Source organism: Pholcus phalangioides, unplaced genomic scaffold, assembly GCF_987345545.1.
Source record: "Pholcus phalangioides strain wild (caught in Gottingen) unplaced genomic scaffold, Ppha-v1.0 ptg000009l_1, whole genome shotgun sequence".
Lineage (NCBI taxonomy): Eukaryota > Metazoa > Arthropoda > Arachnida > Araneae > Pholcidae > Pholcus > Pholcus phalangioides.
Genome location: NW_028301602.1, coordinates 33,392,600 through 33,407,027, shown reverse-complemented (window position 1 = coordinate 33,407,027; position 14,428 = coordinate 33,392,600). Strand labels below are relative to the sequence as shown.

Genomic DNA, 14,428 nt, shown 5'->3' with positions numbered 1-14,428 from the left:
TGTGATAAATTTTAAAAAAACAGATAATGTTAAAAAATATTTCGAAGCTTTGCTAAAACAAAAAAGGAAAATAATGATCCACTGTATATCTCAAAGGAAAAAATGAAACTTTTTTCCCAAAGCGTCTTTTCCATATTTCCAACGGGTGAAGAAAAAAAGACCAATGACGTCCTTGACGTAGATACCTCAACAAATAAACGGACATTTTCACGAGATCTTATTGGTTTAAAAAAAATGTATTCAACTAAGCAAACTTTTAATTGTGAAATTAAATACAAAAAGGAGAAGCAATATATATATTTTCGTCCAAAAAAATAATTTCGTGAGCTACAACTAAATTAAAATAACGAATCAAAAATTGAAATTTTTTTAAAGGAATTAAGAGACGCATTTCTCCGACAGATAAGTACTTTTTGTTCCTTCTTAGTGAACAGAAACTAGGGAATGAAGCCCTAGATCCTAGAGACCTTGTCACGTGAAATTCCAGACAACAAAATTTCATACTCGCACATGCGCAGTGATTATAGCATACACTTGACCATAAAACCAACCTCTCAAATATTATAAAGAAACCTACATGATAGACAGAAATTTATGAAGATTGAAACTGCAATGAATGGGGTTGAAAAAACATTGAAAACTTCATGTTTCATAATTAATAAACTAAAAGTTGTGGAATAATGGAACCTGAGAAGAAATACACGAATGAGCGTATGAAAATAAGAATGTGATTTTCCGAATGATACTTTCCGCACGATATGTCGAACTGACGCGAAACAACGCATTACCCAAGCAAAAAAAAAAAGAAAGTTGAACATAATGCAACGTATGAGGGCTACAAGCCTTTACAAAGAAATCGTGAAATCGTGAAAAATCTTTAAACGATCGAAAAGTGATCATGAAATCACGTTACGTCAGAGACGTTGTGGATTTCTACGAATCAGAATTCACAACGTCATGCGTAGTGTGTTTCGACTTTTCGAGTAATGAGTCTAATATTGAAATAATGCTTGCTCAAAGTCACCCCATAGAAACATCAAACATCGTTCAACCCCCCTCACCTTATAGTTATAAAAAACTAAACTGAATTTTGGTGGTTTCTTTTTTTTTTAGTTTGTTTGTTTGGAGCACCATTCTAAATTGCCGCTATCGTCATTTCGTTATTAAACCTCTAAAACACAATCTACGATGAATAATTTCTCAAAATTACATTGGTCCGTTCCTTCACGTTACGAAACTGTAACCAAAGAAAACCACCACTAAAAAGAATAAATGTTTCGTGTGCATTGTCGCTGTCGTCGTCATGATGATACTGCTGGTGGATCTATCGACTTGAGCAGATGGACACTGGATAATCCTCCTGCTGTAGTACATCTGCTTCCTCCTCTCGCAGTCGCTCTTCTGGGGTCCCATACACGCAGAATAAGCAATGGCGTGCGGAACATAAGTTTGTTCGATGACACCCCTGAACAAGTGGGCCATAGGACCGTGAGCGTAGACGGGAACGTCTTCTCCACCGTGAGTGTCCCATCTCCTGGGAACAGCACTTTGTTGAATGTAATTCGCTGCCTCTATATGTGTCGGAAAAAGGATAAATGGAATTAAATTCTCTCATCAACAAGTTAAAAGCTAAGTTATACACCATTCTAGAGATATATAATTTTGGTTTTATTCTATAATAATATTTATAGAGCCTGAGAGTTTAGGCACTAAAAATGGTCAAAATAGGCAGACAAAAGGCATCAAAAATGCCTAAAATAGGTAATAAAAAGTATTTATAACTAGTATAAAACTGGAAAAACAACTAAGATCTACGCATTTAGTGTCCAAAAAATAGCTAAAAAATTTACTGCACTCACTGAATCCACTTTTCCAATAATAGATTATAATAAATGTATTATTAGCCTAGTTGATATTATTACGCCAAAAGAAATGGGTTTGTGGTTCTTGAAGGTTTGGTCAGAGTTTGATTCAATCGGATATTTAATATGTAGCTTTTCCTGACACGTGCAAAATAGTGCTAGCTGGAATTAAAGAGTTATACAGACTCTTATTAGAGAGCTAACAGCATGCACCTCAATTTACTGGTAGACCGTTAATCTTAAACGCATACTTCCAGTTAAAAAAAGTAGCCAAATGGCGTGCGGAACACAGACACGCCATTCATATTGCAAAGTGTTGTATAGTTATTAAAGTATAAAATAAAAAATTGACTTTTTATAACGGGCCCCCTATGCTCAAAATCCCAGTGAGAAAGTTGTTTCCCTGTCTTTTCTGTCGCCAACGAAAAAAATCCGCGTTTCTAAGTGCAATGTTCACTGAGGTATTAAAATTAAAAATTCGGAAGAAAGTTAGAAATACAGTATTAATGGGGGAGGGGGGTTAATAAGCGTTATACCCGCATTATCAATAACTTCACGCCTTTTCATATTGTACTTGATATCATTTCTAATTTGATAACGCACACTATAGCCAGTTTTAAATCCTCTCTGTACGAAATTATCCTAATGTCCGACCCACCTTCAAGCAAAGACAAGCTTAGCGAAAGAAGAAAAATGAATATTTCAAGTGAAAAACATGTTTTTATCTGCTCACGCGAGAAATTCACAAGGTTCTTAGAAAAAATTCTCATTCTTATCTCAAATCGGCGCACATACTTGGCAAAAGAAAGAATGGTGTTAATATTTCTTCGACAGAATGTAATATTACGTCAGAAACATTGGACGGGTTAATGAGAAGCTAATGGAAACCCTGCTAACAAAATACAATTTATATGAGACTATACTTTTCATTTTAGAAGAAAAAGGTTCCAAGGTAACGTCTTCAGAAATTTTTGAAGAAACTACTTTTTTTGTTTTTATGTATATCTTGTTGAGATGAGGGCACTTAAGTTTTTTCACAATAGTTTTAGGACGACACCTTGGAACCCTTTTCTTGTTAGGCCGGTATTGGACTATAAAAGTTTCATAAAATTCCTTTAAAATACTTGAAAAACGCAACGAATATAAGCTCATAGGTTACATTCGAAAAAATGAAACCAATTACAATCTTAACCCCGACTAATATAACATTATTGGTTGCATTTGTCAAGTTGCATAAAATAATTTTCACAAAACCTTTATAGTATTTTGCCGGCCTTAGTAGATTAAATTTATGAAAAATTTAATCAATATATATGAACCTGTATCGATGCCTGTCAAGTTTTCTCTTCCACCTGGAAAGTTGTGATTATATCCTGGTCCGTTTGCGTAAAGTAGTGTTGTGTACGGCATGTTGTCGACGTCTGAAATCTTGCTGTCTAGGCCTAGAAAGAGCAGAGAAAATAAATCTGTGAGAGAGTGCAAAGAAGATATCTTCGACCTGTTTCTCACGAGCACCAAAGTGAGCACGATCTCGCATTTACTTTTCTTTCTCGTAAGTTATTGACCGACACCTTGATTAAACAGCCCCAATCAATGATCAGATTCGGAAATTGACGGAAAAGTCGAAGACCCCCGTTTCCCCCTTCCCAGGACCATGACTACTTTACAGGTGATTCTGAGTATATGTTAAGGTTCATGGGGATTTCAATATATGCCCAAGAATTATGAGCCTAAATATTATTTCAAGGGTTCCCTAGAACACGGATATCATATCATATCGAGAATTCCTTAAAGCAGTGATTCCCAAATCTTCTATGCTTCAAAAACTTTCAGGAAATGCGTCAGAGGTTTGCAAACCGACTAAAAGTGCGCTAGGATCATGCGTATTTCCTATAACTGCGAAGAAAGTGCGTACCTCTTTAAATGTAAGGAGGTTTGCATGCATATAGTAATGAGGTTTTTGTATCGCTAGAAATGCACAAAAAAGGAATCGAATGAAGTAAACGTCTTAAGAAGTGCATCTTCCAGGAATGAGTGGGGAGGGTGCGTTCTCCTAGAAATGCATAGGCTGTGTGGGTACTCTTAGAAATGCGTGGAGGATGTGTGGATACTTCTAGAAATGCGTGGAGGATGTGTGGATACTTCTAGAAATGCGTGGAGGATGTGTGGATACTTCTAGAAATGCGTGAAGGATGTGTGGATACTTCTAGAAATGCGTAAGATGTGTGCGTACTCCTAGAAATGTGCAGTCTTTCATTTCGCAAGAAATGCACAAAATGTGTCAGAACTCATAGAGATGTGCCCGATTGGCACAGTGTTAAGTTGCTCGTCTCCACTATATAGGTTGCTGTCAAGGTCCATGAATTCGAATCCAGCCAAAAGAGCATCGGAAAAGTTCTTTACCGATCGAGCCTGGGGGGACCATCCATAGAAGGCACCTTCATTTCTCACCCAACTCTACTACGTGGAAACAGTCATATGGCGATATATAACTGGAGTTGGTGTGCGTTAAAGTAGTACTCATAAAGATAGGGAGAAAGCACGTACACATCTCTTAAATTGCTTGAGAGGCTTTCTTAACTACTATAAATGCACAATAGGGACTAGGTTAAGGTATGCTGATTTCCTAGAAATTCGTGAGAGTTAGAAAAGCATGCGCATCTCCTTGAAATGCGTAGGAGCTACGCTTACAGTGCACAAGGATTGCGTACTCCCAGAGAAGAACGCAAAACGCCCTACGCAAGCTTCTCTCGCAATTTGCAGAGAAGCTTGCGTAGTCCTACGTATATTACGCCATAGCAAACGTTTGATTTTTTTTTACTATAAAACTCGTTCTTTTTTCAGCGGATTCTCTTATCTCTAAATATTCCATCGCGTACTCTCGATCGTATACATATTACATCTTAGGAGTATATATAGTAGTATCGTACTCCGAGAACTGCGAAAGAGGCATGTGTGCACCTCTAGTAATGCAAGAGAGACTCGCTAACGCCTATAAATTGGGCTTTTCTTGTCACCAGAAAAGATCATCATTGTTTCAAAGGTGCCCTAAACTACAGAAATTATTTTAATGTTTCCTTAACTTAGCCATAAATACTAATAATATTTTAATGCTAATATTCTCACATGAAAAAATAGTTCATATCAGGTATAACTTTGCTGACAATGAGTTAGCTTAGTAATCTTCGAAAGTGTTTGGTATCTTCATGATTAAAGTTTGATTGGACAAAGGCTTCAACGAAGATTGAAATTGTGAGATCTTTTCTCGTACTACCTAATATCGGGTTCCCTCTCTTCGGGTATCCTCCGAATGAGAAGACATGCGAATGATCAGATGTAACAATTATTAGCGTCTCGTCCGGCCTCGTCATTTCCATCGCTGCTATCACGGCGTCTTCCAAAGCTAGGGTGTCGATGAGGGCCCGGTGAGCGTTATTAAAGTGATGGGAATGGTCGATTCGACCACCTGTGAATTTGAAAAAAAGCAAAATATATCTATGATTATTCTGAGCACTTAAGAGGAAACGGCACTTAAATTTTGAATTTAAACTTAAAAAAGATCTCTTGGTGTATTTTTGAGGTAGTGTTTACGGTTGGTTTCGTTTCTGGCAATATTTTACAATAACAATAATTTTTCTATTATTTCCATGGGTATTAATGGATTAATGTTGAGCATACTCAACTTCAACCATTAGAAAATATCCTTCAGAGTTTTTCCTCAGGATCTGTATCGCTTTTCTTGTCATCTCAGCAACTGAGGGCTCACCGTCTGGATTACGTTGACGATCCGATTCGAAGGACATATGTCCCTGGTTGAAAAGACCTGCAGTTGAACAAAAAAAGCATAATTATATGATTTACAGGGTGTACATAATCAAGGTTCACTTATTAAGAGTTGCCTATAAATGTAACTACTTATTAGAAAGTTATGAAACGTAAGCGTCCTAATGAAGGTATGAATCCATCCTTCAATATTTCATTATTGATGGGTGAAGTTTCCGCACGTGATTTATACACTATTGTTAAATATGCGATGATATTTTTCCTCAAAGTTGTAGAATTTTCATCTGCGGATTGTCCGCACGAAATTACGGTAACCACCGTCTCTGCGCATATCGATATTGTGATCTTGTTGCGACCCTTGACGGTTTGGCGATGTCCCGAGAGCAACGATGCGGACTTTGAAAAATATCGTTGTAAAATTTACGTTTAGCTATCAGAAAAAGATAATTTATACGAGGTTTGTTCAAAAAGTATCCAGACGTAATTTTTCGCGTATATTCCAATGAAGCTAGGGAGACGTGGTTTGGTGCAAGTATATAGGCAATCCTAGTGCGTATTCTTAAATAACCTGTCTGAAGAAGATGCCATTCGCCGGCAGATCACCAATGAATGAGGAATATTAAGTGAGTCATATTTTCGTTTTTGACAAAATAACGGGAAACACGTGAACAACGCTACTACATTAAATTTTTCGTGCAGCTTGGTGATTCCCGAGTTGAAACAATCCGTCGGATTCGAAGGATTTACGAAGATGAAGAAATGAGCACCACGACGATAACAAAAAAGTGGTACAACCGCATCAAAGATGACCGAACATCCATGGAAAGTGAAGCTCTTTCTTCAACATCCAGAAATGAGATCGTTATTGACTAAGTGAGGACTCTGGTGATGCATTATCATCGAATCACGATCAGAAAACTTGTAAACGAAAGTAACATTAGCATTGGATCAGTTAATTCTATTTTGGACGAATGATTTAGTGTTCAGGAGATGCAGTGTCAAAGTCATGCTGACCGCCTTCTATGATTCCAGTGGTGATGGTTCATCACGAGTACGCACCCCACGGTACAACCATCACGAAAGAGCGCTAAAACGTGGTTCTGCGTCGCAACTGGCAGCTCTATTACGGTGAAAGCAGTAGCGTTGTGTTCACATTTTTCCTGCCATTTTGTCAAAAACAAAAATGTGACATGTTGCTCACTTACACTTCCTCACTGTGATAGATTCTGCAAAAAGGAAAAAATTCAAGCATGTGTACCAGGATTGTCTACATACGTTCACCAAACCACGCCTCCTAAGCTTCATTCGTTCACACACGAAAATTTATGATCGGATACTTTTTGAACAAACCACGTACCAAACACGATCCGATCTGAATAAGACACTACTTGAAGACATTGACAGAAACTAACAAGTAAAATCTCCGATAACTAATTTGACTTCGTCAATGGGGGCTTTCGGATTGAATCGTCTTAGCAAGCTTACCAAGAAGATAATCGACTTTCGTTGGATCGATTTTATGTAGTTCTCTTTGATTCGAAACGTATTTGTAACGCAGTCCTTTTGATTTCTTGTTCGCTTTCCATTCCTGAATCAGATCTCGTTTGTCGTGCCTCCTGCCCGAGTTCATCTTGTCGCCTTTTTCGTCTGACGGCAAGAAATGTCTTCGGCCTCCACCCAAGATAACCTAATTGTGGAAACGAACAAATTATTTACGGTCTTCAATAAATTTAAGAAAAGGAAATTATGAAAAGTTTCAATTTTCAAGAATTGGAAAATGTCCTTTGAGACTTCAAAGTTTAATTTAAGATACGAATAAAAATGCATTACGTAAGTTCACGTATTGATTTCACCTACATTTATCCTTGAAAATCTTACATTTATTTTCCTACCGGGCTCATCTTCGATCAGTTGCCTGGCAATGTCTTTGCAATGCTCTTTGGCATCTTTGGGCAACTTGTCATCGCTTTCCCAGTAACGATTAGCCGAATGAGCGAACATTGCTGCTGGAGTCGCATCAGTCACGCGTGTAGTCGTTACCAGCCCAGTCCATTTACCTGATCATAAAATAATGGATTTTAAACTCAATATCGCTGGAAATGGTCGTTATAAGGTGTATAAGGTCATTATAAATGGTCATTATAAAACATCCTGAAAGTTCATGTTTATTTGTTTCAAGATGCAGTTGACGCACAGTTTCTGTGCATAACAACACGGTGCTTCAAACGCAATGCTTCACCTTTGTAAATGTCCCTGTCAGTGCAGATTGCGCAGGTCTGGGTTCGAACCTAGGTTCGGACATCGATGTCTACTAACGCTAACAAATTCCCTGGATAGATCATACACTTCTCTTGAGAATATGTGAGGATCACATTATTATTTAAAAAAAAGAAGATATTCAGGTAAGAAGTGATCATTGAGGTCTAGTGATCTCAACTTGATTAAGTAAATGTGGTATGCTCAAGGACAAAAAAAAGCACCCCAAATGGATATTTCAGAGACTAAAAGAGCTTTACGTCGAACATGGGATTTGTTGTTCTTAATACTAATTCTTGGCCACACTCAGGGGCGTACGCAGGATTGATTTTTGGAAAATCTTTGGGGAGACCTAGGGGGCACACCACGTTTGAGTGGGTAAGAACGGAATTCTTGCCCGGTATGTACGATAGCCTGAGTTCGAGTCCCGGTTTAGCCAAGGTGACTTTTCTTTCCGAGTTCACCTCGACATAATATCCAGAAAATGTTTCCTTAACAGAATTCGAATTTTCAGTTATTAACACGCCCAAGAAAACTTTTTAAATTAACAGAATTTGTTTAAGCTAGCATATACAGGTATTTTCTTTGGACATTTCAGTAATTCAGAGACATTTAATTTTCTATCGCCTTGCCCCCCCCCCCCCTTCTCGTGCTCCTCCCGCCAGGCTGCTCAATAAAGTCTGAACAATCATTGAATGGCTTGTGTGGCTACCATAACTAAGTACATTTCCAAATGAACGCTCATCACATCCTCATTCTTTTTTCTTTTTCAACTATAACATACTCTGGTGTTGAGAGCTTGCAGGTGAACTGTGTTATAGTGGGTTTTTTTTGCGGTTTATACATATTACTCATACACTTTGCTATACACGTGTGGTCTCCGTCAATTCTGACAACTGTCCAGCAGCAGTCTTGATTAATGTTTTGACATGAGTGTACCATACATAGATAAGGACCGAACATCGCCCTGATTGTACCATAAGAAAACATTTTTCATAAATTTCATTCACATTCTTTCTTAATTCATATAATAGCAATTCAAGAAATTTCACCTTCAGAATGAGCCCAGTCGACAAGACATTGAACTTTGGAAGTCTCTACAGTATGGCACTGATTGAATCTTCCTCCCTCATCAAGTCCGACTGTCTCGAATCTTCCTTTGACACCACAAAGAAGTGCTGTTGCACACGCACCTGAATCACCAACTTGACTATCTTCGATATATGTCTATATATAATTCAAAAGAGATGTTATAACCGAGTACATGCGTAATATCAAGGGTGATCAACCTTTCAGACATTGCGAGCCAAAAACAAAAATCCATGAAAAGCGCAAGGGCAACAAATTATACTGTAGCATTTAGATTCACGCCGTATGTAGATTCAGTGATGTCTTAACACGTGGGCGCAAGAGAACGGCTCAGTGCTATGAGTCACACAGGGGGCCCTACATTGTTGGATAATTTGATTCATTCTGAAATAATTTTTCTACTGAATATATGAAAATTCCGTTACTTCTGAAGTTATTTTTTCCTTGAATATAGATTTTAATTCATTCTGAGAAAATATTTTTTCAATGAATAAACTTTTCTCATAAATTCCAAAAAATTACTTTTTCGTTAAAGAAGAATTTCTATCAATTCTGAAATTATTTTTTTTCATTAGATATGAATCTTCATTAATTCTGAAAATTATTCTTTCAATAATTTTGTTGATATTTTTCATTAATTATTATTTTCATAAATTGCGAAACAATTTTTCCACCAATTCCAAAATTATTTCGTTGAATAATTATGAAAAAAAAACACATTTCTCTCAATATATAGAAAAAGTTCTAAAATTATTCCTCATTAATTCTAAAATTATTCCTCTTTAGTTCTAAAATTATTTCTTTCATTTGTTCCGAAATGTTCTCTAAAAGTAATTTCTGAAATTGCTTCTTTCATCAAATTATGCAACAATTTTTTTTATTGAGGTTTTTTTTCCCATCATCTCTATAGATTCTGTAACTATATGAGCCTTTTCGTCGGAGAGTCACTGCAAAAAAGCTTTGAGGGCCCCATGTGGCCCACGTTGAAGCCTCCATGCGTTGGAGACCCCTACTTTTTATAAACTAAATCTAAACAAGCTAAAAATAATAAATGAATTTATATTTACTCCATCATAATTCTGTTTCGGTATCTAAAGCCCAAAAGAGTTCCAAAATTTAATTGGTATTATTTTTATACTTGATCAATTGATAAAATTTTAATCAATAAATGCCAAAAAGTTAATTTGAAACAATTTTTAATCATTCCATTTACAATAATGGGATTGTTGAGGAAAAAATTGCGTAGTACTTAATATAATGAGGTTCCTTCCTCACGAAAGAAAAGAATTACCTATATCTTCACGACATGAGAAGACATCATTTGGAAATATTGATCAAATGATTTAAGGACACTCCCAAGATGTCTAAATTCCTTCACCTATAATTTATTTTCTTAGATCGATTGGGCACATGTGGGTCGTCGTCGCCGTCCGAATTAATATGGAGAAGATCTGAAAGAACCTTTTGATGTCCCGGAATGAATGAGACGAAGCCAACAAAAGTGTCAAAACTTTCTGTTTCGAGGAAGTGCTACAGGGGAACAAACTCTCCGTGTGAAAAGGTTCTTCTTCGCCGTCGTCCACTGGCATCAACGCATTCTGCGCCTCTTTGTGTTTCGAGATATGAGCGATAGTTGCAGAATAAGAGAAAACAACATTCTCAATACAGTCGACCTTGCTTAATTCGAAGCTGAAGAAGACAGCAAAAAAAAAAAGTTCGGACTATCTAAAATTCCAATTACCTGATTCATCAACATAGGAGATATTAAACTTTCAACAACAAAAAAAAATCAAAAAAAATTTTAAAATCATGAAAATGGATTGAATGCCATCTCTTGCTATACCGGTTTAAACGTTGTGGTAACTAGTGTCTATATGAAATGTAGAACGATCACGAAATCTACAAGTATTCCATTTGTTGTACATTTTGTACTCTTTGGATGTGCTTAAAGCATTGCACAAAATCTTGTTTATTTAAGGATGAAAGATACGACTTTCGATCTCCAACAGCTTTATTTTTTTCTAACATTTCCCCAGCCTCTACAAGTGTTGGAATAGGGGAACCTCTGTTACTTTCTTACAAGGAAAGGGTTCCAAGGTGACATCTTCAAAAAGTTGTGAAAAAATAGCTACTGGTTCCAATCATTTAAATACGCACAAAAATACAAAAAAAAAAAAAAACCCGGTGGAATTATTATGGGTCACTCAAAAAAAATTAAATACTGTATTCGTATTTTGAATGCCAATAGAAACCAAGAATAAATTTAAAAACAAAGAAAGATGACTAGTTTCTGGAAGAGAGAAACTGGAGGAGAGAAAGAAAAAGAAAACATAAGTTTTTATAGGTAATTGCCAAGAATTGTGAGGGGCGATGAATAGCCAACTGTTATAATTTTTTATAATTTTTTGCGGCTTTAATAATTGCACTCCGTTTTTTTATTTTATTTTATGTGTTTCTGGGTGTGAGAGAGATGAATGTACTAAATTTTTTGGGAACGACATCCTGAGACCTTTCCTTGTTAGATAGGTTTTCGTCTTCTTTTATCAGAAATTTCAATGTTACTATATTCCCTATTTCTGTGCGCATCTGTAAGTTAATCACTTTTTTCTAGGGGTGAACAAGCGTTTAAACCTCGTTTAGATATAGTAAAAAATATTACTATGAGCTGCATTAGATATTCCAAAACATACAAACAATAGTGCTAGAGATACGAATCCTCTACACATTTTACCCGACAATGAACGCGATTTCAGCACTACATGTTTTAAAAAGTAAACCACACACAAAAACTTTCGTATATCCAGACAACAGTAGCATTTGCATTGCAATCTGAAGTCATTTTCAGATGCTAATGAAGTCATGTAAGGTCCGGTAAAATACCAGTTCGCAGCGAGAAGAAAGCCAGTATGTGAAACTGGTAACAAAATCTTTGCTTTCTAGAGCCAAAACAAAAAGTTCAAATTTTTTATTGTAATTTTTGTTGATGTTCAAGTGTAGGCCATGTTGTTATATTCCAGAAAAATTCAGTAAAACAACGAAATAAAGATAAAGATCATTAATAGTTAGTCACAAATTCTAAGAAAAGAGACATTTTGCAAATGATATCTGAATCAAATTTCTAAAACAATACAAAAAAATCCGATTCATAACAAGCGCACATTCCCGTATGTACCGATTCGTTGGGGGGTTCCGCGGGGGGTTGAGGGGTGGGCGGGGTGCATGCATGTGTGGTGTAGCAGTAGTAGGTAGGGCCTCCAAAAAATGGCTCGGGGATCCATGATGTTCTTAAGTCAGCCACTTCGTTGGGCAATTTGCCTGTTGTGGCGTTGTATTTGTATTTGTAAGTAATTCTAACATTAAATTGAATATGAAACTCAGGGGAAACCACTAAAATTCGAATTTACCAAGGTCAAATTAGAAAAGTTCACCTGCACATATACACAACTGAATATCACATGTTTGATGTTTCCCTAACTCAGACAGTTTCACTTTCTACTATGTCAACATGGAAATGATCATGCAAGTATATCCAATGATGAGTTTCTGTAATTTCAAAAATCTTTAACTCCTCTACGGTTCACTCCTATAAAAACGTATTGAAAAAAAAAAAAAAAAAAATCTACGAAAACGTATGTTAAATTGTGCTGTGTGTGTGTGCGTGCATGCGTGCGAGCACATTTTTAGTTGAAAATACAACACAGCAGTTCGATTAATTCGAGTGAATTTTTTAATCAACTAAAATGATTAAAAATGATAAAATTGAATAGCTTTTACCTTGAACTTTTTATTTCCGATTCCCTCAATTTGGTATGATTTCATAAATCTCCGAACGGTTAAAATTTCAGCAGCTCTCAAAAATTTTCAATATAACTCCGGAATTGACGTATTGACGACAGAAATAATTTCAGAATTGATGAAAGAAATAATTCCAGAATCGGTAAAAATTCCAACATCAAATCATTTGAAGCCCAGATTGGTTACCACTAAAATAAATGTATTTAATATATATATATACATACATATTCGTTCACTTTTATTACCATGAGTGCGCCACCCCTTCCCCAAACGGCGGAGCCCGTTGCTACCGCACATATGCACACCCCTTAAGATCGGCTCTGTGAAAACCCTTCCATATTGCTCATGCAATCATCATTCGAACCCCTCGTCCTCGAAAGTCAGTATATAAATGCTCCCTTCCCCTTCTCCCACGCGTACTTACGTAAAACTTGAATTGCCCCTTAATACGGATTGTACGTGTGGATTTTCTGGACAACGTTCTATTTAGGATGTTCCTTCCTACAAAAACTCGGAAATGATAAAACTCGCTCTCTAATTTAGCAACTCTTCAACAAGTGTCAAGTGTTCTCATGTTGATTTTACTCAATAGAAATGATTTTCTCTCATATATTTTCAAGTACTCTGTTGGATATCTATGTTCCACTAATTAAAATCCTAATTAACTCGGTGAAGAACTTCCTATTCCTCGTATCACTTCTCCGGCGTCCGCCAAACAAACCGTAACCTGAAGAAAAGTCTACCTTTTAGCTTAATGTGAGCATAGGTTTGATGATTTATGTATGCAAATTTAATTGCATTTCCGAATCGAATTGTGAATTTTAATACAAATGAAACGCGAGTTTAAACTTATCGATGCATTCACGAGAGTAAGACAAGTCAAACCGAAACTAAATGAGAATTATATTGATAGCAATTTCCTTTGATTTATACAATTTGAAATATATTCATTTGGTGAATTGCAAGACAAGATTTCAGTTGAAATTGTAGCTTATTTTTTGTTGTTTTATGGATGATTCCATTTACGAATTTTCATATTAAGTCTTTTATTTCTATGCTGTCAGGACTTTTTCAATCATTTGATCATTTTGGCCCACCTAGTCATTTCATACGTATAAAGTCGTCTCTTGAGATCGGCAGCTAATGTTTAAACATGATAGCACAAACGCACTCAGGCCCATCACATTGCATTTTATTTGTTTTTAGTCCGTAAAACAGTGAAACCTCGATATAACGATACCCTGCGGACCAAGAAAATATATCTTTGTGCTTTATTATTACATCGAGAGCCAACATTATCATCACGTTATCAAATTTATGCTGTTATTGTCATCTTTTTTTTTAATCGGCATTTTTGGTAACACTAGAAAATGCGATTTCCTGTATTTATTCACCACAAAAAATTGTAATTGATTAGTTGAATAAGAAAATTCAGTTAGATAAAGTAGTTTGTGTCACACACAGGAAATAGCAATGCCAAGTGCGGTACTTTTCTAGCACTTTCGGTGATCCTGTTGTGCAAAATACCCCGATGTAATAAGACACATTCAGAAGAACGAAAACAAGTGAACAAGTTAAAATCAAATTCAAAACGATTTTCAGAAAATTATTGAAATATATAAAAATAATAATAATAAAATATG

General features: G+C 36.1%; 1 protein-coding gene across 1 annotated transcript in view; it reads right to left on the bottom strand.

Annotated features, from left to right (window-relative positions):
* Window positions 1-248: 248 nt before the first annotated feature.
* The window catches only part of LOC149082959 (alkaline phosphatase, tissue-nonspecific isozyme-like), a 30,048-nt gene continuing 15,868 nt past the window's right edge, over window positions 249-14,428 (bottom strand). The window contains exons 3-9 of the mRNA XM_089236906.1: window positions 8,954-9,128; window positions 7,524-7,702; window positions 7,131-7,332; window positions 5,547-5,685; window positions 5,137-5,330; window positions 3,182-3,304; window positions 249-1,571 (exon numbers count right to left, since the gene is read on the bottom strand). Coding sequence (XP_089093032.1) covers window positions 1,225-1,571; window positions 3,182-3,304; window positions 5,137-5,330; window positions 5,547-5,685; window positions 7,131-7,332; window positions 7,524-7,702; window positions 8,954-9,128 — 1,359 coding nt within the window. The 3' untranslated portion in view covers window positions 249-1,224. The remainder of the gene's footprint in view (window positions 1,572-3,181; window positions 3,305-5,136; window positions 5,331-5,546; window positions 5,686-7,130; window positions 7,333-7,523; window positions 7,703-8,953; window positions 9,129-14,428) is intronic.